General features: G+C 70.2%; 3 protein-coding genes across 13 annotated transcripts in view; 2 read left to right on the top strand and 1 right to left on the bottom strand.

The window, feature by feature from the left end:
- The first annotated feature begins 1548 nt into the window (after positions 1 to 1548).
- MAN1B1 (mannosidase alpha class 1B member 1) overlaps positions 1549 to 23731 on the top strand; it is a 25526-nt gene continuing 3343 nt past the window's right edge. The window contains exons 1-15 of one of the 3 annotated variants that reach the window (XM_036416860.2): positions 1549 to 1807; positions 2360 to 2468; positions 3048 to 3160; positions 3762 to 3901; positions 4067 to 4176; positions 4512 to 4697; positions 4823 to 4971; positions 5216 to 5404; positions 6326 to 6516; positions 6862 to 6982; positions 7182 to 7379; positions 7456 to 7587; positions 7897 to 8102; positions 18842 to 18847; positions 18879 to 18889. In XM_036416860.2, the coding sequence (XP_036272753.1) occupies positions 1697 to 1807; positions 2360 to 2468; positions 3048 to 3160; positions 3762 to 3901; positions 4067 to 4176; positions 4512 to 4697; positions 4823 to 4971; positions 5216 to 5404; positions 6326 to 6516; positions 6862 to 6982; positions 7182 to 7379; positions 7456 to 7587; positions 7897 to 8100 (1953 nt within the window). In that variant the 5' untranslated portion in view covers positions 1549 to 1696 and the 3' untranslated portion in view covers positions 8101 to 8102; positions 18842 to 18847; positions 18879 to 18889. Of the gene's footprint in view, positions 1808 to 2359; positions 2469 to 3047; positions 3161 to 3761; positions 3902 to 4066; positions 4177 to 4511; positions 4698 to 4822; positions 4972 to 5215; positions 5405 to 6325; positions 6517 to 6861; positions 6983 to 7181; positions 7380 to 7455; positions 7588 to 7896; positions 8619 to 9996; positions 10094 to 18841; positions 18848 to 18878; positions 18890 to 23731 lie in introns of those variants that run through there. The other 2 variants (XM_045573880.1, XM_045573881.1) reach the window with 2 other exon arrangements.
- DPP7 (dipeptidyl peptidase 7) lies at positions 9544 to 13662 on the bottom strand. 2 transcript variants are annotated; one of them, XM_045573896.1, is made up of 13 exons: positions 13514 to 13662; positions 13325 to 13438; positions 12969 to 13108; positions 12682 to 12845; positions 12324 to 12459; positions 12153 to 12234; positions 11249 to 11415; positions 11021 to 11081; positions 10677 to 10795; positions 10300 to 10456; positions 10137 to 10201; positions 9834 to 9904; positions 9544 to 9753 (listed from the first exon to the last, which is right to left on the bottom strand). In XM_045573896.1, exons 1-13 carry the CDS (start codon positions 13593 to 13595, stop codon positions 9645 to 9647), a joined length of 1467 nt encoding a protein of 488 aa, XP_045429852.1. In that variant the 5' UTR covers positions 13596 to 13662; the 3' UTR covers positions 9544 to 9644. The 2 variants fall into 2 exon arrangements, with proteins under 2 accessions (XP_045429852.1, XP_036272889.1); XM_036416996.2 differs by having other exon boundaries at positions 13325 to 13446; positions 13501 to 13610.
- GRIN1 (glutamate ionotropic receptor NMDA type subunit 1) overlaps positions 21178 to 23731 on the top strand; it is a 24635-nt gene continuing 22081 nt past the window's right edge. For 2 of the 8 annotated variants that reach the window (XM_036416823.2, XM_036416820.2), the window contains exons 1-2: positions 21225 to 21589; positions 23386 to 23520. In XM_036416823.2, the coding sequence (XP_036272716.1) occupies positions 21332 to 21589; positions 23386 to 23520 (393 nt within the window). In that variant the 5' untranslated portion in view covers positions 21225 to 21331. Of the gene's footprint in view, positions 21590 to 23385; positions 23521 to 23731 lie in introns of all 8 variants that reach the window. The other 6 variants (XM_036416817.2, XM_036416821.2, XM_036416822.2 and 3 more) reach the window with 6 other exon arrangements.

The raw sequence follows: 23731 nt of genomic DNA, 5'->3' as shown, positions 1-23731 counted from the left end.
GGCTTGGCGTGGAAGGCGGCTTCTCTGTGCATTGCCACCACCTGGGCACCGTGGCTGAGTCAGGGCCACGCCCAGGTCTCCCAGTCTCTTGCAAATCTCAAAACCAAATCATGTGCCTTAGGATCCTCTTCTCAGCAGCTCCACAGGCGAGCGGGAGCCAAGGGCACAGGGTCCACCTGGCGGAGGCCCAGGTCCGGGTCCTGCCCAGAGCTGCTCACGACCAGAACTGGAACCCGGAACACAGCACAGTCCCTCTGATGAGTATCGTTTTCCGGGCAAACGATAGAAACAGCTCATGTAGAAACACACATATTTTCAGATAATTCTATTTTCAGATAAAGTTTCAAAGCAGCTGCCCTTCACCGAGTTTCCCACAACATGGGCAGCTTCAGTGGCTCCAGGACGCCACCACCAGGATGCGAACTCTGGCGCTTCTCACCACTGTGCCTCCCTGTGCCGCTCTGTGTTCTGGAAGCTGGGTGGTGCCTTTATCTCCAACCCCAGACAACTGCTAATGAAACAACTGTGTTTGAAACATCGCCAGAGTCTTGTTTTTTTCTTGCACAAGGTGGAGGGGAATAACCAGTAAACCACGTGCTGTGGTGGCCCAGCATATATGGGGGGACAGCGCCGGTGTACACGGCTCTGTCCGTCAGCCGGACCCGCCCTGGGCGGACGAGGAATCCCTCCTGCTTAAACAGCCCTGCTTCCTATGAGGAGGGTGGGGGGACTTGCAACCACCCAGTGGGCCGGGCCCCTAGAGAGAGGGCCCAGACCTGCCCCTTGAAGGAGCTTTCCAGGCCAGGCTCCTGCGTTTCCAGGTCTGAGACCGGTGACTGCGCCCTCCTGCCCCTGCATCCTCCAGGAGCCGCCGTTCCTGCTGAAAGCCGGCTGGGCGGGGAGGGATGCTTGATGGCGACGCCAGAACTACCCGCACAGCTGTGTGCGGGAGGAGACCTTCCGGGACCGGAGGGGTGGCCCCAGAAGGGAGCTCCCTGGGACAGCTCACACCAGTCAGGGGCCCAGCTGGCCGCGCACACGGCGGGGAGCCTGCAGGCGCCGGGATAGGTCCCAGGCACGGCTGCCGGGCGCAACGGCGGGCCCCGAGCGGAGCAGGTCCCGAAGCAGCGGGCGGTTCTGCTCCGGGTGGGACAGAGCCCCGCCGGGTGCGGAACCGCAGGGCGCCCCGAGGACCCGCCTGTCCGAGGGATGGAAACCCCGCGGCGGGTCGCCGTGACAGTGAAGGCTCCATCCAGGAGGCTGCACCGCCCCGGCCCCGCGCGAAGGTGGCGGAGCGGCCGGCCGGTCTTCACCGACCACAGGCCTCGGTGCACACGGGCTCCGCTGCGGACGCTGACAGCCCGGCCCGCCTCCCAGCCGAGGACACGCCCACACCCAGGCGAGAGGTGCGCAGGCGCGGGACAGGGCCGGCGTCGCAGGCGTGACGTCACAGCCAGGCGCCGGAGTAAACAGACACAGGTGTCCGGAAACGTCAACTCGGAGTCCGGCGCACGCGCACTGAGGTGAGCAGGGCGCGGCGCACGCGCATTGGCGGCGAGCGCGATGGGCGGGGTGTTGCCCGAGCTGCGATGGCTGCCCGCTGGTGTCCCGGGATCCGAGCCTCCGGCCGCCCGCACAGCCCAGCCTCTTGACACCGCCCGCGGGCGGGCCCCCCCGGGCCGCCTCCGCCGCTGTCATGTATGCGCCCGCGTCGCCCGCGCCGCGGCGGGACTTCATTTCCGTGACGCTGAGCCTTGACCAGAGCGACGACGGCAGCAAGACCCGGCGGCGCCGCTCGTGCTGGCGGGTGAGGACGGCCCCGCGGCCCCTGGTCTCCGCCCCGCACGCCGCCTCGGGCCGGAGGCGCAGGCGCTGACCCCGGGAGGGGGCCCTGGTCCCAGCTGCACTGTCCGCGGGCCGAGCCCGGCGGCCTGGGCGGGGAGGGCGCCGGGCAGGGCGGACGCACCCCCAGCGGGTTCCCAACGGAAACCTGAGGTTCCCCATTAAGCTCTCCTGCGGGGCCGGGAGCAGGAGTGCGGCCACTTTGAGCCCCGGGGCGTCCCCAGCGGACGCGGAGCGCCCACACGCGTCTGGGCGGGGGCAGGTCCAGCGGGGCCTGAGCCTTCCACACCCCTCTAAGACAGAAGCCCACTCGACGCCCGTCTCCCTCCTCGTCCTACCTGCCTCAGTGCGTTCTCGCCCCAGTATCCAGCCCAGCCATCAGGAATCTGCCCCCAAGCAGCCAAAATGGAACGGCCCCGGGACCTCAGAGCCCTCCTTGTCCTCAGCGAGGCTGTCCCCGGGGGAGGGTCCCACGTGTGTTCTGTCCAGTGAAAGGGCCCCTCCCACCCCGCCTCAGACATGGAAGCAGCTGTCCAGGCTCCAGCGGAACGTGATCCTCCTCTTCCTGGCCTTCCTGCTGTGCTGTGGGCTCCTGTCCTACCTCAGCGTGGCCGACCCGTGGACAGGTACCCGCCCGGGAGCCCGGGGGCTGCGGAGAAGCCGAGGCAGCAGCGGCTGAGACAGCCCGGGAGCCGTGAAGGGCAGGGACTGGGCAGCACACCCAGGGGAAGGGGCGTTGTGTCCCCAGCCTCCTGGCTGGACACGGCGTGGCTGCGAGTCCTCGGGCTGCTCCCGCGTCTGCTGTGGGCAGGTGTCCGCCCGCCCGCTGCCCTGAGGCGGAGGCTCGTGGTCAGCGCACCGCTGTGTCCGGAAAGGAGGAAGGACGGCTGGGAGCTGGGCGGGTGCAGGGACCCCCCCGAGGCGCCTGAGCTGCGGGTTTGACAGGAAGCTGACAGGCTGCTGCGGGCCCAGAGTCCTGCCCCGAGTGGAAACGTCCGGGCCACGCCGTGGGGCTGTGGGTGGGGGTGCGGACAGACAGCCACGGGCGGGAGAAGGGGCTCTCTCTCCGGCTGCTCTTGATGGCACGTGGGGGCCGCCTGGGCCTGAGGGTCCTTGGTGAGGAGGCAGGAAGCAGGCGGGGTGTCCAGGGAGCTCTGAGGTCCTCGGGGCCTGGGCGCTGGAGCTGAGGCGGGCCTCTGGTTCAGCCCCGCATGGCAGGCCGGCGGAGGAGAAGGGGAGGCCCGCACACCCGCCCGTCTTGCCGGCTCCTCGGAAGGCAGATGCCGACCTGGGACAGGGCCCGCGGCCGCCGCCTCAGGTACGTGGCACTGGTGTGGTCAGGCGGGCACCGGCTCGGTCCCAGAGGCCTGGGGACGGGACGCGGGTTCCCGCCGATGGCCAGGACTGTTCCCGCATCTGATGGGCGTCTCCCCCTCACACATCCGGGCGGTCGGGCGGGTCTCCCTTCCACCTGGGCTGTGTGCCTGCTGCTCCCGGGCCTGGGTTTGGTGGTGAACAGGGCAGCCCTGTCCTCTCCCTGGGCCAGGGCAGCCTCTCTGAGGACAGGACCCGGAGCAGCACTTTGGGGGCTGTGACCCAGCAGGGTCCGGACGGGGTAGGGGCCAACGAAGGCCAGGCCAGGCCAGGCCGGGCCCTGTGATTCCTGGGCCTGTGACAGCAGAGACGCTCCAGGCAGGGCTTCGCCCTCACCCAGGGACACCAGTGTGTGCAGCCTCACCAGGCCGGTCAGGGTCAGAAGACGGGGTGAAAGGCCCCCCGATCTGCGGGCCACTGAGGAGGAAGAGTCCAGCGCGAGCCCAGCCCGGGGGTTGGGTCTGATGGGGAGGCTGGTGGACGGAATGGCAGCCTCTGGGCAGGGAGCTCCTCTCACCAGCGACCTTCCCGTTGTGTTTGCCTAGAAGCCCCAGAGGCACGGGCGGCGGGGCCCCCCCGACCTGCAGATCAGAGCACCCCGCAGAGTCGCGGAGGACGGCAGGAGGACGGACCAGGCGGCGGAGGAGGGTCTGCAGGGAGAAAGCCCGCCCAGGACGGTCGTCAGGTAGCAGGAGCCGCAGGGAGCGCCCAGGAGGCTGCCCGTGGCGTCCCTCCTGCAAACAAGCAGCCGGGACGGTGTCGGGCTGACAGACAGTCCACGCCCTCCTGCAGGGGGTTGGGGGCGGGGGACTGGGCCCCGCCCTGTGCTGCTGACCTCCTCTCCCTGCAGCTGGCGGGGAGCAGTGATAGAGCCGGAGCCGGGCACTGAGGCTCCTTCCCGGAAGGCGGAGGCCCCCGACCGGCCCTCCCCGCAGGCCCCCAGGATTCAGAACCAACGAGGTGAGCCCCCACCCCTGTGGGCCACACCTGGCATCCTGAGGGCGAGGGCGGTGCACACACAGATGCGTCCCTGGCGGGGCGCACACTCCCCGTGGCCCGGCAGGTGGACGGACAGGCCTGGTGGGCGTGGGCCGAGTTTCTCGTGAGGCCCTGGCGCCTCTCCCCCCGCACAGCCCTGCCCGGCCTGAGGGTCTCACTCGGGCTGCTCCTGGCCTTCATGCTGCCCGCTGCGGCCTGTGGCCCTGGACGGTGCTCCCAGCACATCAGCCTCCCTGCCTGGGGCCCCAGGGGACTCTCCCCCTGACCAGGTCCCGCCCGACCCGCTTCCCCTGCAGCCGCCCCTAACGAGCGCCAGCGGGCCGTCATCGACGCCTTCCGCCACGCGTGGGCCGGGTACCGCAAGTTCGCCTGGGGCCACGACGAGCTGAAGCCCGTGTCCAAGTCCTTCAGCGAGTGGTTCGGCCTCGGCCTCACGCTGGTCGACGCCCTGGACACCATGTGGATCCTGGGTCTGAAGAAAGGTACCTGTGCCCGCTCCCGCCGCGCGCCCTCCGCAGAAAGGGGGACAGGAGCCCGGACGGGGGGCCCGAGGGCAGTGCTGGACCCGTGAGCGTGTCCTGTGCCTCTCCCTCCCCCATCCGCATAGAGTTCGGAGAAGCCAGGCGGTGGGTGTCCACGAAGTTGCAGTTTCAGAAGGATGTGGACGTAAACCTGTTTGAGAGCACCATCCGCATCCTGGGGGGCCTGCTGAGCACCTACCACCTGACGGGGGACGCCCTCTTCCTGCAGAAAGCCGTGCGTGCCCGCCTGCTCCTCGTTCCCCCTCTCCAGGACTCTGGGCGGGCTCTTCTGCTTCCCTCCCCTCGAGCCCACGTGTCTGTCTTGGCGGGAGCTGGGCCGAGCGCACACCTGCCCCCTGCAGCCCAGGCTGCCGTGGAGGGCGGGCTCCTGAGGGGCGGGGCAGAGTGCGGGGTGGGCCACGCTTGGGAGGGAGACGCGGCTCTGACTGCCAGCACTGACCTCGCTGTGTGTGTGTCAGGAAGACTTTGGGAACCGGCTGATGCCGGCGTTCCGGACGCCCTCCAAGATCCCGTACTCGGACGTGAACATCGGCACTGGTGTGGCCCACCCGCCCTGGTGGACCTCGGACAGCACGGTGGCCGAGGTGACGAGCATCCAGCTGGAGTTCCGGGAGCTCTCACGCCTCACGGGCGACAACAAGTTCCAGGTACGGCCTGCCATCTGCGGAGGCTGGCTCGGCCCGGCGGGTGCCGACCGGCACTGGTCCCGGCCGCCAGGCCCTGCCTCTCCGCCTCACCGATGCCAGGGCTCAGGCCCGGGAGGCACTGCTGGCTGGGGAGACCCTCCTGCCCCGCCTGGCCCTGACAGAGCTGGCGGCTGGTGGCACAGGCTCTGGTGGCACCGTGTCCCCCGCCTCGGAGGTAGCATGCGAGGCCCTGTCATGGCTGCCTGGCTCAGACGTGTTGACGTGCTGGTGGGATTGTGGTTGTCCCCACCGGTGGCCTCCGTGGCCTGCAGTGGCCCATGGATGGGGCCGAGCTCATGTTTCGGTGCAAGTGCCGGCTTCGTGTTGAGGTGGAGTGACAGCCTCAGCGTCAGCTGTTTGTTGCTGCGACGTGCCTCCAGGCGTGTGCAGCCGCTGGAGACCAAACAGAATCAGAGGAAGTTAGCAGCCGGGAGGGAGACGTGCTGGGTAGAGACCCAGAAAGCGCCCCTGCGGGGTCCTGACCTCGGAGAAGGTGCACAGGCCCGGGGAGCTCCTGGTGGTGCTGCCCAGGCAACGGTGTGCTCGGGCGAGCCGGGCGGCGGGTCTGGGAGGGTGGGTAGGCGTTCACTAGGGACAGGAGTCGGCAGCCCTGGGCTCGGGGATGTGCCTGCCTCCCCCCAGGAGGAGCGTGGCCTCAGGCCCAGAGGACAGGCCAGCCCTGCGTCGGGGCCTGTGCTGGCTGCTGGCCCCAAGGCGGCCACGTCTGCGGACAAGCAGGGTGCTGTGAGGTGTGGGCCGGCCGGGCGGTGGCCAGGAGCAGCGTCTGGGACACAGACCTTGCTGCCCGGGGCTGGATGGTCAGGGCGGGGTGCACCCAGCCCTCTGGCTGCCCGCCTCGCCCACCTGCCCTCCCGTCTGCAGGAGGCCGCGGAGGAGGTGACCCGGCGCGTCCACGACCTGTCGGGGAAGAAGGACGGGCTGGTGCCCATGTTCATCAACACGCACAGCGGCCTCTTCACACACGGCGGCGTGTTCACGCTGGGCGCCCGGGCCGACAGCTACTACGAGTACCTGCTGAAGCAGTGGATCCAGGGCCGGCGGCAGGACGCACGGTGAGGCCCCCGCCGTCCCGCTCCGGGGCGCTCTGAGCTGGTGCTGGCTGCGGGCCCAGCTCCCTCCCCGAGGAGGGTCCCGCTGGTGAGGGCCCAGGGCCCCCGGCTCCCTCCGCCGTTCCTGGGAGCTAGTGGGCCGCTCCCTACAGTGCCAGCCCACTGGGCCTGGGAGACCCGGACACCCCGGGGCGGGGGGGAGGGGGGAGGGGGGAGCGGGGGAGCTGCCCCTCCCACCAGGGCTTCCCCTCAGGGAGCGGCCCTCCAGGCTCCTGCTGGTGGGGGGACCGCCTGTTTGGGAAGCAGGCCCCGCCCACTGCGCCCCGTCTGAGGAGGGCCTGCTCCCAGGTTGCGGGACGACTACCTGGAGGCCATCGAGGGCGTCAGGAGGCACCTGCTGCACCGATCGGAGCCCAGCAAGCTCACCTTCGTCGGGGAGCTCGCCCACGGCCGCTTCAGCGCCAAGATGGTGCGTGCTGCGGGCAGGCCCTGGCCCTGGCCTCTGCGCGGGCCTGAGGGAGGCCGGGAGAGCACAAGGAGGCTGTGCCCACCGTGGCCGGGGGCTGGGGGAGGCCAGGCCAGGCCGCCGCGGGCGTCTGCTCCTGCGGGGGCCCGAGGGCTCCTGGGAGGGAGGCGGGCTCTGTGGTGAGGAGGCCCTTCCCTTCCAGGACCACCTGGTGTGCTTCCTGCCGGGGACGCTGGCCCTGGGCGCCCACTACGGGCTGCCCACCGACCACATGGAGCTGGCCCGCGCGCTCATGGAGACCTGCTACCAGATGAACCGGCAGATGGCGACGGGGCTGAGCCCCGAGATCGCGCACTTCAGCCTGCACGCGCAGAAGGACCAGAAGGACGTGCAGGTCAAGGTGAGGGCGGGCGGCGGGCGGCTGGGCGGGCGGGCGGCCGGAGCCGGTGTGGGCCTCACGCCGCCTGTGCCCCCAGCCGGCCGACAGGCACAACCTGCTGCGGCCGGAGACTGTGGAGAGCCTCTTCTACCTGTACCGCCTCACCGGGGACCGCAAGTACCAGGACTGGGGCTGGGAGATCCTGCAGAGCTTCAACACGTACACACGGGTGAGCACGGCCGCCCTCACGCCCCTCCCCCCGCCCCTGCCCCCCCAGGTGCCAGGTGGGCAGGGTCCCACCCCGGGCCCGGCAGCCTGTTCTCCCAGACTGCACCAGGACCAGCGCAGGGCTCACGCCCTGCCAGGGCCACCGCGCTGGGCGGAGCTGGGAGTGGCCGGAGCAAGGCCTCTGCTGGGCTCTGGAGGCAGCGTGCCCGTCAGTCCCCGGGCAGCTGGCACCGCCTGGGCAGCCAGCCCGGGCCCTCGATGCCCTCACCCCAGGCCCCGCCACGCAGTGACCCTGCCTCGGCCCCTCCAGGTGCCCTCGGGTGGCTACTCCTCCATCAGCAACGTCCAGGACCCGCACAACCCACAGCCCAGGGACAAGATGGAGAGCTTCTTCCTGGGGGAGACGCTCAAGTACCTGTTCCTGCTCTTCTCCGATGACACGGACCTGCTCAGCCTGGACGCCTACGTGTTCAACACCGAGGCCCACCCGCTGCCCATCTGGGCCCCTGCGTAGGGGTCTCGCTCCGGTGGCGGAGGGCCTGGCCCTGGACAGGCCCACCCTCCTTTGACCTTGGCCGTGGCGTCGGCCCAGCTGGACGACGGGCCAGGAGGCAGCGGGACCGGCCGTGCCGGGCTGAGGAGTTGGGTGGCCGTGGGCAGCGGGTGTCTGCCCGGCCGTGGTTCCCTCGGACGTGGTCAGGGACCAGGAGGCGACCAGCGCCGCGTGGGCCCTCCTGAGGATCCGTCATGGCTCACATTCCTGAAACCTGGACAAAGCCAGCAGCACGGGCTTCGGGGCCCGGCTCAGGGCAAGAGCGAGGGACCGGAGCAGCCCGGCCTCGGGGTCTGTGTGGGGCCCTGTCCTGTCTGAGCTCTCGGGGTCTGTGACCCCATGACCGGGGCTCCTGGCTGGCTGTGCTGTTTACGTGTTGGACTCAGGGATCCCGTGGGGTCGCGGGCAGGTGGCAGGTGTGCCCTGCGCCCGGCCTCCCGACGGGACGGACTGCACTCGGGATAAAGCAGATTTGCTCCGACGCTGCAGTGTGCGCGTGTGCGTACGTGTGCGCCGCCCACGCCTGGCGTGGGGTGGGAGGGCATAGGGCTGGTCACCCCACTGGGACCTCACCCCCATGTGCTGCTCTCCCAGGCGTGGTCTCCAGGTGGCCCGAGGGGCCTGGGGGTGTCCTCCCCCTCCTGCAGTGTCGGCCTGAGGACTGACCCACTAGTGTCCGCAGAGACCACCTGGGCCCACCCCCAGCACCAGGGGACAGGCCGTCTCTGCCATGGTAGGTGGGCAGCCTGTTGCCCTCAGCCACTTCAGGAAACGTACTTCCCTCTGAAGCCAGGCCTCCGGGGCACAGACACCCCTCGGCTACAGCCTCCCAGGGCCCGGGCCTTCAGATGCTGCCCTTGACTCCCCATGGCCCCGGGCCCAGCCCCCTCTCCTGGGTCGGAAAGCTGCAGCCGTGAAGTGACCTCTGGCGCCCCCCTGTGGCTGCCGCACCCCCTATGAGTCCCCCCTGCGGGGCCCCTCCCCCCACGCAGGCCCCAGGGCGGAGGGCTGGCTCCGCAGGCCGGGCAGCCGGACTGGCCTTGCCCTCTGCTGCAGGCTGGGCCTGAGGCACTGGTGCCTAGGGCCCCCAGAGATGAACGGGGAGGGCCGGGAGGGGGGGCAGGGAGGGATAGGAGGGATGGTGGGGAGGGTTGGGAGGGGGAGGAGGGCTGGGAGGAGTGGTTGGGAGGACTGGGAGGGGTGGCAGGGAGGGCTGGGATGGGTGGTGACGGTGAACCTGGCGGAGAAGGGAAGTGCAATCGCTGGGGTGGCCTCTGGGCTTTTGTGTCGCAGCTCAGCTGGCCCCGTGATCGCAGGCCCCCATCACCCACAAACAGCACACTTGGGGCTCAGGATGTTTATTGTGGCTGGCGGGGAAGGTGGGCAAGTGTACACTGTGTCCACTCCCTCCCCCGGGGGCTTGGCGAGGCCCCAGCTGCGAGGCCCCGCCCTCAAGCACTCCTGCAGAGTCCTCGCCTTCCCAGCGGGGGGCGTGCCCCTCAGCCTCAGAGACTCTGCTGCGCCCGCCTGGCCTCCTCCACCCACTGGTCGATGAGCGCCGCCTCCAGCTGGCGTGCCTCCAGGACGGACGGGGGGTCGGCCGGGTGGGATCCCCTGAGGGGCAGGTGGAAGGCGGGGTCAGCACCTGCCAGGTCCGGGGGCTGGGCCGGGGCAGCTCCCCCAGGGCGGCCCACCTGAGGTCCAGGTGATGTGCGCCCCCTCGGATGGTGACGGCCAGGACCGAGGCACTCAGGCTCTTCCGGATCTGTCAGCCAGATGCCGTCAGGGGGAGGGGGCTGGGCAGCCTCCCCCCCCCCCCCCCCCCGTGCCCCTGCACACGCCCGCCGTGGGGTGCAGCCGGACGGGCCTCCTGGAGGAGGTGACCGGAGGCCCAGTCCCGTCAGCCAGGAGGGGGAGGGGCAGGCGGGTGTGGACATGACCCAGGCCCAGGGCCTCCTGGGACGCTGCGGCTGCACGGGGAGCCAGCGTGGACTCACCCCGCCCCCGGCCCAGGGGTCCAGGTCCCCGTTGGAGAAGATGATGTTGCTGGCGGCTCTGAGGTCTGGAAGGGGCAGAGCAGGTGGGGGTACCAGGGGGGCCCGAGTTCAGTGAGATTGGGCGGCAGGTCAGACCCAGCCCGGCCGCCCACCGCAGCCTCACCGGCCCCGCCGAAGCTGGTGTGCAGCCAGTCCTGCCGGGGCCACACGCCCCAGGTGTCCAGGCAGTACTGCTGGCGGTGCTGCTCTGTGAAGGGCAGCGCCGGGAAGAGGTCCGTCTCGTTGTTGCTGGAGAAGGTCATGCTCATCTCTGTGCAGGCCTGCAGGCAGCCTCCCTCAGCGCCCGGCGCCCAGCCAGTCCCAGCCCCCCTCACCCGCAGCCCCCCGTCACCCCGCAGCCCCTATCTCCCCACAGCCCCTGGCCCTGACCACCCCCGCGGCCACTGGACACCCCGGCCACCACCACCCTGCAGCCCTCGGTCCCCTTCCCCCCACAGCACCCGTCCCCCCCTCACCCCGCAGCCCCAGGCCCCCCCATACCTGGTAGTCCCAGGCCTTGGCATCGGGGCCCAAGCTGCAGCCGGTGGGGTCTGCGCAGGCCTGGTACTGCAGGTAGATGTCGTAGCAGGGCTCTGTGCCCGAGGAGTTGTACACCAGCCCTGGGGAGAGGGGGCTGAGCGGGCGCCGGGACCCCCCACCTGCCCGCTCAGGACCTCTGTGCCCAGAGGGCGAGGCCCCGTCTGCAGCAGCAGCGCCTGCCCGCCCGGCCGAGACCTCCCTCAGCCCGTGGCAGTGACCCCAGGCTGGGCCATGGGGGAGGGGGTGATGTGGGGTGTCCTTGGGGCCTCCTCTCAGACCCAGGGCCCAGGCTGAGGTGGACGCACCTGCCAGCGCACGGAGCCCTGGGATCCTCTGGCTCTCACTCAGCAGCAGGCCACAGGCCACCTGGGGGAGCCGGAGCCTCAGCGGAGCCGGAGCCCCCCGGCCTGCACCCTGCCCGCTCCCCTGCCCGGCCCCAGGCTGTGTGGGGTGGTGGCCCTCAGGGGCTAGCATCGCCCCCCTGGGAAGCTGGCCGGCCTGCCCGCCTGGGCGCTGGTGTGGGGAGTCCTTGCCTTGACGGGGTTGGCGGGCAGGCGCCCCATGAAGTCGGTGGGGTACGGGTAGTCCATCATGGCCAGCATGGTGAAGGCATTCCGGGCGAACCCGAACAGCTGGGCCAGGTCCTTCTCGCCCGAGAGCCGCTGACAGGTGCCGAACAGCCGGCTGACCGTGTCCTGTGCTGGGGGGGGGGGGGGAGGACAGGCCTTTGGGGGCTGCAGGCGGGGGTAAAGTACAGAGAGGGGAGGGGGAGTGTAGAGAGGGGAGGGGTGGGGGTAAGCCAGGCCTTTGGGGGCTGCTGGGGGGGGGAAAGTACAGAGAGGGGAGGGGGAGTGCAGAGAGGGGAGGGGAGTGCAGAGAGGGGAGGGGTGGGGGTAAGCCAGGCCTTTGGGGGCTGCTTGGGGGAGGGGGAATGCAGAGGGGGGAGGGGAGTGCAGAGAGGGGAGGGGTGGGGGTAAGCCAGGCCTTTGGGGGCTGCTTGGGGGAGGGGGAATGCAGAGGGGGGAGGGGAGTGCAGAGAAGGGAGGGGTGGGGTAAGCCAGGCCTTTGGGGGCTGCTTGGGGGAGGGGGAATGCAGAGGGGGGAGGGGAGTGCAGAGAGGGGAGGGGTGGGGGTAAGCCAGGCCTTTGGGGGCTGCTGGGGGGGGGAAAGTACAGAGAGGGGAGGGGGAGTGCAGAGAGGGGAGGGGAGTGCAGAGAGGGGAGGGGTGGGGGTAAGCCAGGCCTTTGGGGGCTGCTTGGGGGAGGGGGAATGCAGAGGGGGGAGGGGAGTGCAGAGAGGGGAGGGGTGGGGGTAAGCCAGGCCTTTGGGGGCTGCTTGGGGGAGGGGGAATGCAGAGGGGGGAGGGGAGTGCAGAGAAGGGAGGGGTGGGGTAAGCCAGGCCTTTGGGGGCTGCTGGCCAGCGGGCGGCCTCCTCACCCCCCTGCAGGAACAAGTCCCTGATCTGCTGGAAGGCGTCCCGCACGGCCTGGGCACACTTGGGACTCTGGGCCTCAAAGTCCTGGAGGAAGGATGGTGGCTGCAACCGGGGCCAGGCCCCGAACCCCATCCCCTCCTCCGGCCCAGCCCCCCTCACCCCACCCCACTCACCGCGGAGACATCCCGGAAGAACTGGTGGGGGTCGCCCAGGCCCGCCACCGACACCACGGGCGCACTGGCCGCCAGCGCCCCGGCCACCAGGTGGGGGTACTTCATCCTCATGTAGGCGGCCAGCATCCCGCCGTAGCTGGTCCGGACAGACCCAGGCTGTGGTCCACACACAGCACCCCCTCCCCGTGCGCCTCCCGGCCCCTCCCCTCTGCTCCCCAGCCCCTCTCTGCCCCCCTCCCCTCTGCCCCCCAACCTCCCCCTCCCGTCTGCCCCCCCGCCCCTCTGCCCCCACCCCGGGGCCGGGAAGACCTGCGAGGCCTGAGGCCCTCGGTCCCGGGGAGAGCGGAGGGGGACCCACCTCCCGCCGAAGGCCACGGCGGGCACGTCCTCGGCGCCCAGGTCCCGCCGCAGCGCCTGCAGCAGCCGCGCGAAGTCCGCCAGCGCCTGCTCCACCGTCAGCAGCTCCAGGCGCCCGCGCTGCGCCGACCGCTCGCCGAAGGGCAGCGACTTCCCGTAGTAGCGCTGCGGGCGGCGGAGTGAGCGCGGGCCCCGGCCCCTCCGCCCGCCCGGCCCGCCCCAGGGCCCCCTCCGCCCGCCCGGCCCCCGGCCCCCGGCCCCCGGCCCCCGCCCCGGGCCCGGACCCACGTGCTCCGCGAAGACCACCAGCGCCGCCCGCCGCGCCGCCAGCTCCAGGATGAAGCCCGAGTTGTTGGCGAAGGTCCACACGTCGCCCTCGTTGCCGGTGTAGAAGAAGAGCGGGCCCGCGCCGCGCCGCCAGAACCGCTCTGGGGGGTCCGGGGGGGGAGCCGGGGGGGGGGACGGGGAGGGGGTGAGCCGGAGGGGAGGACCGGGGAGGGGGTGAGCCGGAGGGGAGGACCGGGGGGGGGGGTGAGCCGGGGCGGGGGGGGGGGATCGGGGTCTGGGGGTTGGGGGGGGGGGATCGGGCGGCGGGGGGATCGGGGTTCGGGGTCTGGGGGTTCGGGGGGGTCCCCCCAGCTCACCTGACACCAGGAACCGCTGCGGGAAGGTGCGGTTGCCGAACCTCTCGAAGTTGAAATGGTCCAGGAGCTGCGGGAAGTAGTCCTCCCGGAAGCCGGGGTCCGGGGCGCTGCGGGCTGGAGGGCACCCGCTGAGCGGACCGGCCGCCGGGGGGCACTGGGGGGAACGGGGGGCCCGGGGGCCCCACTTACCTGCCGCCTCCGGGCCGCGCAGCCCCAGCGCCAGCAGCAGGGCCAGGGCCCCGGGCAGGGCGCGCGGGCGCCGGGAACCCATGTTCGCAGGGCGCACCGCGGGCGGTCACGTGGCCGGCGGGCAGCCTCACGTGACCGGGGGCGGGGCCGGCGGGCTCTGGCGCGGGCCGGCGTGTCGCCATGGAGACGGACGCTGTGGGGCCGCGGAGGCTGGGGGCTCGGGGCCGGGGCCGGGGCCGGGGCCGGGGCCGGGGCTGGGGCTGGGGCTTGCTCCCCGCCCCCCTCTCCCGGCTCCCCGCTCCCCGCTCCCCTCCCCGCTGGTCACCAGACGGGCCAGCTCATGCCATGCCCGTGCCAGGCGCCAGGCGGTAGGGGTGACCAGTGCCCCGCTGAGTGTCCTGGGCCAGGTCCCCCTGCGGGGCGGGAGGGGGGGAGCAGTGGGGGGGAGCAGGCGGCCAAGGGGGAGGGAGGGAGGGAGCCCTGGAACGTGCGGGTGGGGTGCCCCATGCCCCTCATGCCCGGGCACCTTCCCTGAAAAACCGGGCCGGGCCGGGGCTCAGGCAGGGTGGGCAGTCAGGATGTCGCTGCTGAAAGCCTGGGGAGCGGGGGAGCCAAGGCCTCGGCCTGAGGACCGAGAGGACCTCCCTGCCCAGAGCCCAGTCCAGGGCCTGGGGGAGGCTCAGACCCCCAGAGCCGCCCCGCCCCCCCCCCCCCAGGCTGCAGAGGGGAGGAGCGACACCCCGCCCAAGGCTGCCCCCGGCCAGGCTGCCCCCGGCTCTGCCCAGCCGCCGGCCTGGTGCGGGAAAGGGCTGGGGCTGGGTGCTGGGTGCTACCTGGGGAGCTCTGGCCGCTGGGGGGCCAGGGTCCCAGTCCCAGGGCCGTCACTGAGGCAACAGAGGATGACAATGAGCCGACATCACACCAGGCACGGGCGTGGCCCCCCCCGCCGCCCGGAGCCCCCAGTCCCTGCCCGGCCCCCGTCTCCATGTCCTCCTCCTCCCCCTGCCCCTGTGTCCCCATGTCCCTGTGCCCCTGTGTCTCCGTCCCCGTGTCCTCCTGCTCCCCTTGCCCCCCATGCCCCCGCGCCCCCGTCCCCACGTGCCCGTCCCTCTGCTCCTGCCCCTGTGTGTCCGTGACCCCGTGCCCCTGCTCCTGTGTCTCGGTCTCGGTGCCCCCGTGCACCCCGTGCTCCCCGTGCCCCCTGTGTGCTCTGTGTCACCTCCCCGTGCCCGTCCCCGTGTGCCAGCCCCCCTGCCCCCGGCCCTGTGTTCCCGTGTCCCTGTGCCGTAACCCCTGCGTGCCTGTCACCACACCCACGCCCACGGCCCTGTGCCCCTGCCCCCGCGTCCCCGTGTCCCCCTGCCCCCCGCCCCGCGTCTCCGTGTCCCCCTCCTCCCGTCTCTGCATCTCCAAGTACCAGTGTCCCCGCGTCCCCGTGTCCATGTTCCTGTGTTCCCGCGGCTGCACCCAGGGCTGCCTGTCCTGTGTGAAGTAGGCAGCCGCCCGCTCTGGGCCCGTGGCCTCGGCAGAGGGGGGGCCGGGCAGAGATGAGGAGCGCCCTCACCGCTCCTGCTCCAGCCCCCTCAGCACGGACGCCTGCGGGCCCCGGCAACTCTCCACCCAGGGGTCACCCGGAAGGAGTGTCCTGTTCCCTCTCGGATGGTCCTGCCCCACGTGGTAGCCCTGCATGGGGGGAGGGGGGCGCGTCTGGGGTCCAGCAGCCTCCCCTCTGAGTCTCCCCTCAGAGCCTGCCCTCAGGGCCCCCCTCAGAGCCTGGGGCCACGAGCTCTGGGGCCAAAGCTGGGCCTCATCCCCTCCACAGTGTGCAGATGTGGGAGGCAGGCCCGGACCCCAGCACCCATGCTCGGCCGGCTTAGACCTGCAGGCGGCAGCAACGGGAGGTAAGGATGGGGGGGTCCCAGGTGCCCGTTGTGCTGCAGCCGGTTCCCCGAGGAGGGCTCACGCAGCTGCTCAGGATCCCTCTCCACAGCCGGGACACCTGGCTGCCACCTGACAGCTCTGCAGGGCTGTGTCCGTGGCCCGGCCGTGTCCGTGGTCCTGCCCCTGTCCGTGGCCCGGCCATGTCCATGGTCCACCTGTGCTGCTGACCTCACAGGCAGGTCTGGGTGTCTGTCTTGATTCACAGCATCATGTCTTTAAGGGTCATATGTGTCCTAGCGTGTGTCAGAACATCCCTCCTTTTTTAAATTTTTTAAAAATTAATTTCAGAAAGGAAGGGAGAGGGAGAAAGACCAAAGGTGAGCTCTGACCAGTGTGTCCAGTCGGGCTGCTTCCTCCTTCGCCGCTTGTGTGCTAGGGGTCCGTCTGAGACCCCGATGTCCATGCCAGGCTGTGACACCGAATGCTGTCCCTTTCTGCTTGCTTTCCAGAAGCGACACCACAGGCAGCCTCCGCCCGGCACTCACTGTGGCTCCTGCTGCCTGATGACCGACTGACCAACCAACTAACTAACCAACCAACCAACCAACCCGACAGGTCTTCTCCCTGAGGAGCCTTGTTCCTTCTCCTGCCTCCCCCGTCATCCTGCCGTGTGTCCCCCGCATCTTTGGGGTGCCCTGACCTGACGCCCTCCCCCCCAGTGCTGCTCCGGGTGCTGTCCTCAGAGAGGCTGCCCTGGCCCAGGGAGAGGACAGGGCTGCCCTGTTCACCACCAAACCCAGGCCCGGGAGCAGCAGGCACACAGCCCAGGTGGAAGGGAGACCCGCCTCCTCCTTCCCCAGGGGCCGCCGGACCACCCGGATGTGTGAGGGGGAGACGCCCATCAGATGCGGGAACAGTCCTGGCCATCGGTGGGAACCCGCGTCCTGTCCCCAGGCCTCTGGGACCGAGCCGGTGCCCGCCTGACCACACCAGTGCCACGTACCTGAGGCGGCGGCCGCGGGCCCTGTCCCGGGTCGGCATCTGCCTTCCGAGGAGCCGGCAAGGCGGGCGGGTGTGCGGGCCTCCCCTTCTCCTCCGCCGGCCTGCCATGCGGGGCTGAACCAGAGGCCCGCCTCAGCTCCAGCGCCCAGGCCCCGAGGACCTCAGAGCTCCCTGGACACCCCGCCTGCTTCCTGCCTCCTCACCAAGGACCCTCAGGCCCAGGCGGCCCCCACGTGCCATCAAGAGCAGCCGGAGAGAGAGCCCCTTCTCCCGCCCGTGGCTGTCTGTCCGCACCCCCACCCACAGCCCCACGGCGTGGCCCGGACGTTTCCACTCGGGGCAGGACTCTGGGCCCGCAGCAGCCTGTCAGCTTCCTGTCAAACCCGCAGCTCAGGGCAGCGGGTGGGCGGACACCTGCCCACGGCAGACGCGGGAGCAGCCCGAGGACTCGCAGCCATGCCGTGTCCAGCCAGGAGGCTGGGGACACAACGCCCCTTCCCCTGGGTGTGCTGCCCAGTCCCTGCCCTTCACGGCTCCCGGGCTGTCTCAGCCGCTGCTGCCTCGGCTTCTCCGCAGCCCCCGGGCTCCTGGGCGGGTACCTGTCCACGGGTCGGCCACGCTGAGGTAGGACAGGAGCCCACAGCACAGCAGGAAGGCCAGGAAGAGGAGGATCACGTTCCGCTGGAGCCTGGACAGCTGCTTCCATGTCTGAGGCGGGGTGGGAGGGGCCCTTTCACTGGACAGAACACACGTGGGACCCTCCCCCGGGGACAGCCTCGCTGAGGACAGGGAGGGCTCCGAGGTCCCGGGGCCGTTCCATTGCGGCTGCTTGGGGGCAGCTTCCTGGTGGCCGGTGACCGGCTGGACTGGATGCCGGGGCCAGAATGCACTGGGGCAGGTAGGACGAGGAGGGAGATGGACGTCGAGCGCACTTCTGTCCGCACACGGCCGCGGGGAGCCACTCCAATGGACCTCCCCCTGCCAGACGGGGCCTGTGGGCACCCCGAGACCACCGGGGACACATCGGGGCTCAAAGTGGCCGCACTCCTGCTCCCGGCCCCGCAGGAGAGCCCCGCGAACCTCCACGGGGTCCCAGAAGCACCGGGGCTGAAGGTTTTCCCAAATCCCGCCTCCTTGCCGAGGACAGACAGCGAGGCCACAGGACGCGACGTGTGACACGAGGTTTCCCGCGGCAGGGATTTTGCGGATTAAACTGACGTGTGTGCACCGAGGCCGCGAGCCGCTGGGTCCAGTGTGACTTCCTTCCATCCTGGGACGGGCCGCTGGGCCTTGGACCCAACGGAGGCTCAGGCGGCACCGGCGGATTGTAACACAGGCGAATGTCGGAAATAAAGCGATGGTTATTCTTTGTCGTAGGTCTTGGACCAAGACCCTCGATTGGAGATCAGGCAACGAAACCGGTCCCGGAACCCAGCTGGTTCCTCTCCGCCCTCCCCGCTCTGTACGATCCATACCCTGTATAGATGTTTTATTGATCTCAGAGAGGAAGGGAGGTGGGAGAGAGAAACCTCAATGAGGAGAGGGAATCACAGATCAGCTGCCTCTTGCACGCCCCACTAGGGATGGAGCCCACGACCTGGCAGGTGCCATGTCCGGGAGTTGAACCCTGACCTCCTGGTTCACAGGTCGATGCTCCACCATGGGGCCACGCCGGCCTTCCGGTTTCCTTTTCCCCGAGTGCCTGACGCTGCATGCAGTGGTCTGAGGTCCTCGTTGGCGGGCGGATGAGTCGGGTCTAACTTGGCTGCTGCTGCTGCCCAGCCCTTTGGGCTGTGCCTGGTGTGCAGTAGGTGCCAGTCATGCCTGTGGGTGAGGGAAGGTGATGGGTCTTGCCCACCTGGGATGTGCAGGGACCCTGTGATGCTGGGAAGATGGCTTCCCGGGCGAGGGACCCGGGGCAGGCAGGCGGTGACGTCGTGCGGACAGGGTGTGTGCCTGGCTGTCAGCACCGCCGGGGTCGGCAGCTGCTCCGGGTTGGGAGGCCCTCAGGTCTCCCCAGATCAGGGAACAGAGACCCCGATGAGGCCTTCTGGCAGCCAGCCCCCCCACCCCAGTTTGGAGGGGGCCCTCCCAGCAGGGGCCTTGGGAAGAAGGCTCATCCTGGGCCTGGGAAGGTGTCTGAGCATCCTCCCGCACACCTGCCAGGCCGGCCTGTTGGCATCCTCGCCAACTGGCTTCCTCCCAGCAGAACTGTGTCTCCCGGGGCGCGAGAGCCCTGTCCTCAGGGCGAACCCCCAGAGAGGAGCAGATGTGGGCTCCTGTCCTAGGCTCTGTCTGGCTAAAATCCTGGGGAAGAACCTGGATTGGTCTGCCTGGGCCATGTGACACTCCCTCAGCCAATGGGCTAAGACCAAGGAGGGGCTGTGTTGATGATTGACAGCCCTTACTGGAGTGCTGGTGGTTGGAGTGAGGGAGGGGCGGGAGCGGGTCCCTCCACGTGTTGTTGGGCAGAATGAGTCAGCATGGGGGGCTGTGCACCCCAAGAACACCCCACGGGGAGCCCTTGGGCAGAGGCCGGGGCTCAGGTCTCCTTGGGCCTCCCCCCTGTCTCAGCCAGTTCATCTGCCAAGGCAGGGCAGCCAGTCAAAGGCCTCCTCCAGCCCTGGCCAGTCTGCTCAGTGGTGAGAGCATCGGCCTATGAACCAGGAGGCTGAGGTTCGGTTCCTGGTTGAACCCTCGTTGGATTGCAGGCTGGATCTCCAGTCCGGGGCGTGTAGGAGGCAGCCGATCAGTGTTTCTCATCACTGATGTTCCTACTTCTCTGTCCCTCCCTCTTCCTCTCTGAAATCCATTTTTAAAAATACATTTTCTTAAAAAAGACTTTCTCTAGCTTCACCCCAACCCATGATGGGGGTGGAGGAAGCCTCCAGCTCAACACGGGAGCCTGGCTCCTGCCAGGAGCCTGTGATCCAGGGGCAGGCCTGGCCTCCCCCTCCCCTGGGTGTCGGGGAGCTGGCGAGGGGCTCCAAGCAGAAGCTGCAGCCCCTGGGCCTGGGGGATGGGGGGGGGGGCAGGGGGTGCTGATGCCCCATTTTGACGGAAATAGGGCCCTGCTGTGCGGGGTTTGACGGCTCCCCTGGATAAACACTCTCCCTTCCCCCCTCCCACCCACATGCAGGCTCCCCGCTGCATAACCCCCGGCTCACAGGGTCCTGGATGTTTAGAAATTGCTTCTCTGGGTCCGTGGAGCTCCCACTGGAGGAGGGGGTGGGCAGGTGGGAGAGACAGGCCCGCAGCTCGGCACCAACCCCCGCCCCCTGCCCCTGTGCTGGCTGACCCACTGGCCGTCCACCCCCTGCACCCAGGCAGCCTCCAGGCTGGGGCCTGCCAGGGCCACAGACCCTTTGGGGCCGGGGCCAGCTCTGGGCCCTCGGTGAGCCCTGGGAGCAGTAAGCATCCTCAGGGCTGGGGGGCTGGGGGTCTCCCCACGGTGAGCCTCCATCGCAGAGAGAGGCGGGAGGGGCTGCACAGGATGTGAGCCATCAGCCTCAGGCCCTGCCTCCCTCACTGAGGTGAATGGGCGGAGGGGGAGCCCGCCAAGCTGCAGCCGACTCTGTGCCAGGCCCGCGCTGGGCTCCGGGGGCTCAGCCCGGTGTGAGAACGGCAGGGGATGCGAGGGGAGGGGGGCTGGCGGGCCAGGCGTGGACCTCCCCTCTCCTCGCTCAGAGCGGCACTGAGGAGTGGGGGCGACCTGCTTTGTCCCCACTGGGGGGGCTTCTGCTGTTGGGAATGCAGCAAAAGCCCTCAGTTGCTATTGGAAACGGTGATGTCACGGGCGGGGGCGGAGCTTCCGTTATCCTTCTGGTTAGGGAAGGGGAGCAGGTCTGGGGGTGGAGGGGACAAAGAATTAGGGTCACCAGGACCAGAGGGAGGAGCGGGGCTCTGGAGGGAGGTAGGATGGGGGTGCGGGGAGGGAATTAGGAGGCGCCTTCCGGGGGGGGGGGAGCAGAAGACACACGTCTACCCGCAGGTCCCTCCTGGAGTCTAACCTCAGTCCCCTCTGCTGCTGAGGCCACTGCTCCTTGGTCTCCCCACTGCGGGGTTGGGGCCAGACCCCCAGACTCTGCTGGGAGGTCCAGCTCGCCCGGCAGCCTGCCATCCTTCTGTTCCCTTCAGCCTTTGGGGGGGGGGGGTCCAAGTCTCAGGCCAGGCAGGTGGGGAGTCCCTCATGTCTGAGCTTCTGGAGAAGAGAGCCCCCGCCCCCCCGCTCTTCCAGGAGGATGTGGCTGAGGCCCCTCCACACCCTGGGTCTCCAGCCCCAGAATGTTCCCGAAATATCCCGGAGGAGGAGGAGGGGGAGAAGGAGGAGGAGGAGGAGGAGGGCTCGTGCCCGCAGGCGCGCACACACACGGGCACGCAGCATGCGGTCGTGTTCAGAGCCACCCGGGGCCGCGCACTGTGACGCGGGAAGTCCCCCTTACTCCGCCCCCCGCGGGCCGCTCACAGCTCGGGCTCTGTCCCTGCGACGCCTCCACGGAGCGCGCACCTGCACCAGCACCCGCACCCGCAGCGCCGGGCTCCCCCGCGCGCCCCGCGCTGGCACAGGCTCGCCGGCGGCGCGCTCGCTCCGGCGCGGGAGGCGCCCCCACGGCTCCGTGTTAGGAAGCGGGGGCGGCGGGCGGGGCGGGAGACGCGGTCCCGCTCCCGGCTCCGCAGCTGCCGCAGTCGCCGCAGCGTCAGGACCCGCACCGTCAGCACCGCGGACAGCGCCGGCGCTCGGTGCCCGGACCCGCGCGCGCCCAGGACGGTCCCTCCTCAGGCCGAGGGCGCCTGACCCCTTTCCCTCCCGAGGACGCCCCGGGCCTGAGGCTCCGGGGACCCGGCGCCCGCCGCCCGCGGGGTCGGGTTCGCGCAGGCCGGCCGGGGCCCCCGCTGGGGTCGGGGAGGCGCCGGGCCCCGCGCCGCCCGCCGCCCATGAGCAGGATGCGGCTGCTGCCGCTCGCGCTGCTCTTCTCCTGCTCCTTTGCCCGCGCCGCCTGCGACCCCAAGATCGTCAACATCGGCGCGGTGCTGAGCACGCGGAAGCACGAGCAGGTGTTCCGCGAGGCCGTGAACCAGGCCAACAAGCGGCACGGCGCCTGGAAGATCCAGCTCAACGCCACGTCCGTCACCCACAAGCCCAACGCCATCCAGATGGCCCTGTCCGTGTGCGAGGACCTCATCTCCAGCCAGGTGCGCCCCTGCCCCAGCTCCCCCTCCCCCTTCCCTCTTCCCCTTCCCTCTCCATCCACCTTCCAGCCCTCCTCTTCCTCCTTCTCTCCCCCCCCTCCCCCCCGCGGAGAGGGCCCGTCAGCTGCCTCGGGCTGGAGGGGCTGGATTCATTGGCAGCCAGCGTCCATCTGGCCCCCAGACTGGGCACCTGCCACCCACCAGGGACCCCTCAGAAGGGCTCAGGCCTGACCAGTGTGTGCAGACGTGTGACCGGCAGTCGGTGTGTGTGTGGGGGGGGGAATGGGGCTCCGGGTCCAGCGGAGGCGCCTGTCCAGCCAGAGAAGCAGGGCTTTGAGCAGGATGGCGCCCCGGGCATCATTGCTTTGGCTTCTAGTCCCCCTTCCCCTCCTCCCGCCCCGGCCACGGGTCTGCCCGTTTGGGGACATGCCAGTGCTGGAGGCGGGAGCAGGGCTGGGGCGGGAGGCAGCGGGCACAGCGGGGAAGCCAGGCAGCCAGGCTGCGGGGGAGGACACGACTGGGGTGGCGCAATGGGAGCCATCCGCCCTGCACGACCGCTGAATGCCAATGAGCCTGCGGGACACCGCAATGCAGCCGCTTATGTAAGAGCAGGGCCGCCCTGGACCTGCACCCCGGCTGCGAGGGGGCGAGGCCTCACCCTGTCTGTGAGGGGGCGGGGCTCACACCCTGTCTGTGAGGGGGGGGTCCTCAGTCTGTCTGTGAGGGGGCGGGTCCTCAGTCTGTCTGTGAGGGGGCGGGCCTCCGTCTGTCTGTGAGGGGGCGGGGCTCACACCCTGTCTGTGAGGGGCGGCGCCTCAGCCTGTCTGTGAGGGGGCGGGGCTCACACCCTGTCTGTGAGGGGGGGGGCCTCAGCCTGTCTGTGATGGGGCGGGGCCTCAGCCTGTCTGTGAGGGGGGGGCCTCAGCCTGTCTGTGAGGGGGGGCCCTCACCCTGTCTGTGAGGGGGCGGGTCCTCAGCCTGTCTGTGAGGGGGGGGCCTCACCCTGTCTGTGAGGGGGTGGGGCCTCACCCTGTCTGTGAGGGGGCGGGGCCTCACCCTGTCTGTGAGGGGGTGGGGCCTCACCCTGTCTGTGAGGGGGCGGGGCCTCACCCTGTCTGTGAGGGGGGAGCCTCAGTCTGTCTGTGAGGGGGCGGGGCTCACACCCTGTCTGTGAGGGGCGGGCCTCACCCTGTCTGTGAGGGGGCGGGGCTCACACCCTGTCTGTGATGGGGCGGGGCCTCAGCCTGTCTGTGAGGGGGCGGGGCCTCACCCTGTCTGTGAGGGGGCGGGTCCTCAGTCTGTCTGTGAGGGGGGGGCCCTCACCCTGTCTGTGAGGGGGGGGCCCTCAGCCTGTCTGTGAGGGGGCGGGGCCTCACCCTGTCTGTGAGGGGGCGGGGCTCACACCCTGTCTGTGAGGGGCGGGCCTCAGCCTGTCTGTGAGGGGGGCCCTCACCCTGTCTGTGAGGGGGCGGGGCCTCACCCTGTCTGTGAGGGGGCGGGGCTCACACCCTGTCTGTGAGGGGCGGGCCTCAGCCTGTCTGTGAGGGGCGGGCCTCACCCTGTCTGTGAGGGGGGTGCCTTGCCGCTGACTGTCTTCAGCGCCACCAGCCTGGCCGCCTCTGCCTCTGACTCACCCGCCATTTGTGGATCTCAGGCGGGGCGGGGTGCTGCCTGTGGGCACAGATGGCGCCCCCGCCCGCGCCCTGCCGGACACGGCCCAGGTGAGGGCACGGCCGCCCACGCTCGCGCTGACGCTGACGCTGCCGGTGACGCTCACGCTGACGCTGCCCTCTCCGCAGGTCTACGCCATCCTCGTCAGCCACCCTCCGACCCCCAACGAGCACTTCACGCCCACGCCCGTGTCCTACACCGCCGGCTTCTACCGCATCCCCGTGCTGGGGCTCACCACCCGCATGTCCATCTACTCGGACAAGGTGAGCCTCCCCCGCCGCCCGGCCGCCCCGCCTGGCCGTGCCTGCGGGCACACGGGCGGCTGCTCAGACCGGCCTGGGCTCCGGGACCAGGGCGAGGCGCCAGCACATGCAGCTGTGCGAGCTCTCACCCTCACACACACCCTCACACACACCCTCACACACACCCTCACACACACCCTCACACACACCCTCACACACCCTCACACACACC

Source organism: Pipistrellus kuhlii, unplaced genomic scaffold, assembly GCF_014108245.1.
Source record: "Pipistrellus kuhlii isolate mPipKuh1 unplaced genomic scaffold, mPipKuh1.p scaffold_m20_p_57, whole genome shotgun sequence".
NCBI classification, from domain to species: domain Eukaryota; kingdom Metazoa; phylum Chordata; class Mammalia; order Chiroptera; family Vespertilionidae; genus Pipistrellus; species Pipistrellus kuhlii.
Note: the sequence above shows the minus strand (reverse complement) of the source record. Positions and strands in the feature narration are given on the sequence as shown.

What these genes read in the sequence shown, in the direction of transcription:
- DPP7 (XM_036416996.2), bottom strand. Translation starts at nt 13,595, where the DNA reads ATGGGTTCCCGGCGCCCGCGCGCCCTGCCCGGGGCCCTGGCCCTGCTG. An exon ending in GCCGTGGCCTTCGGCGGGAG is followed by an intron (nt 12,460 to 12,681) that starts GTGGGTCCCCCT and finishes TGTCCGGACCAG; the next exon opens with CTACGGCGGGATGCTGGCCG. An exon ending in TGCCCGCCAACCCCGTCAAG is followed by an intron (nt 11,082 to 11,248) that starts GCAAGGACTCCC and finishes CGGCTCCCCCAG; the next exon opens with GTGGCCTGTGGCCTGCTGCT.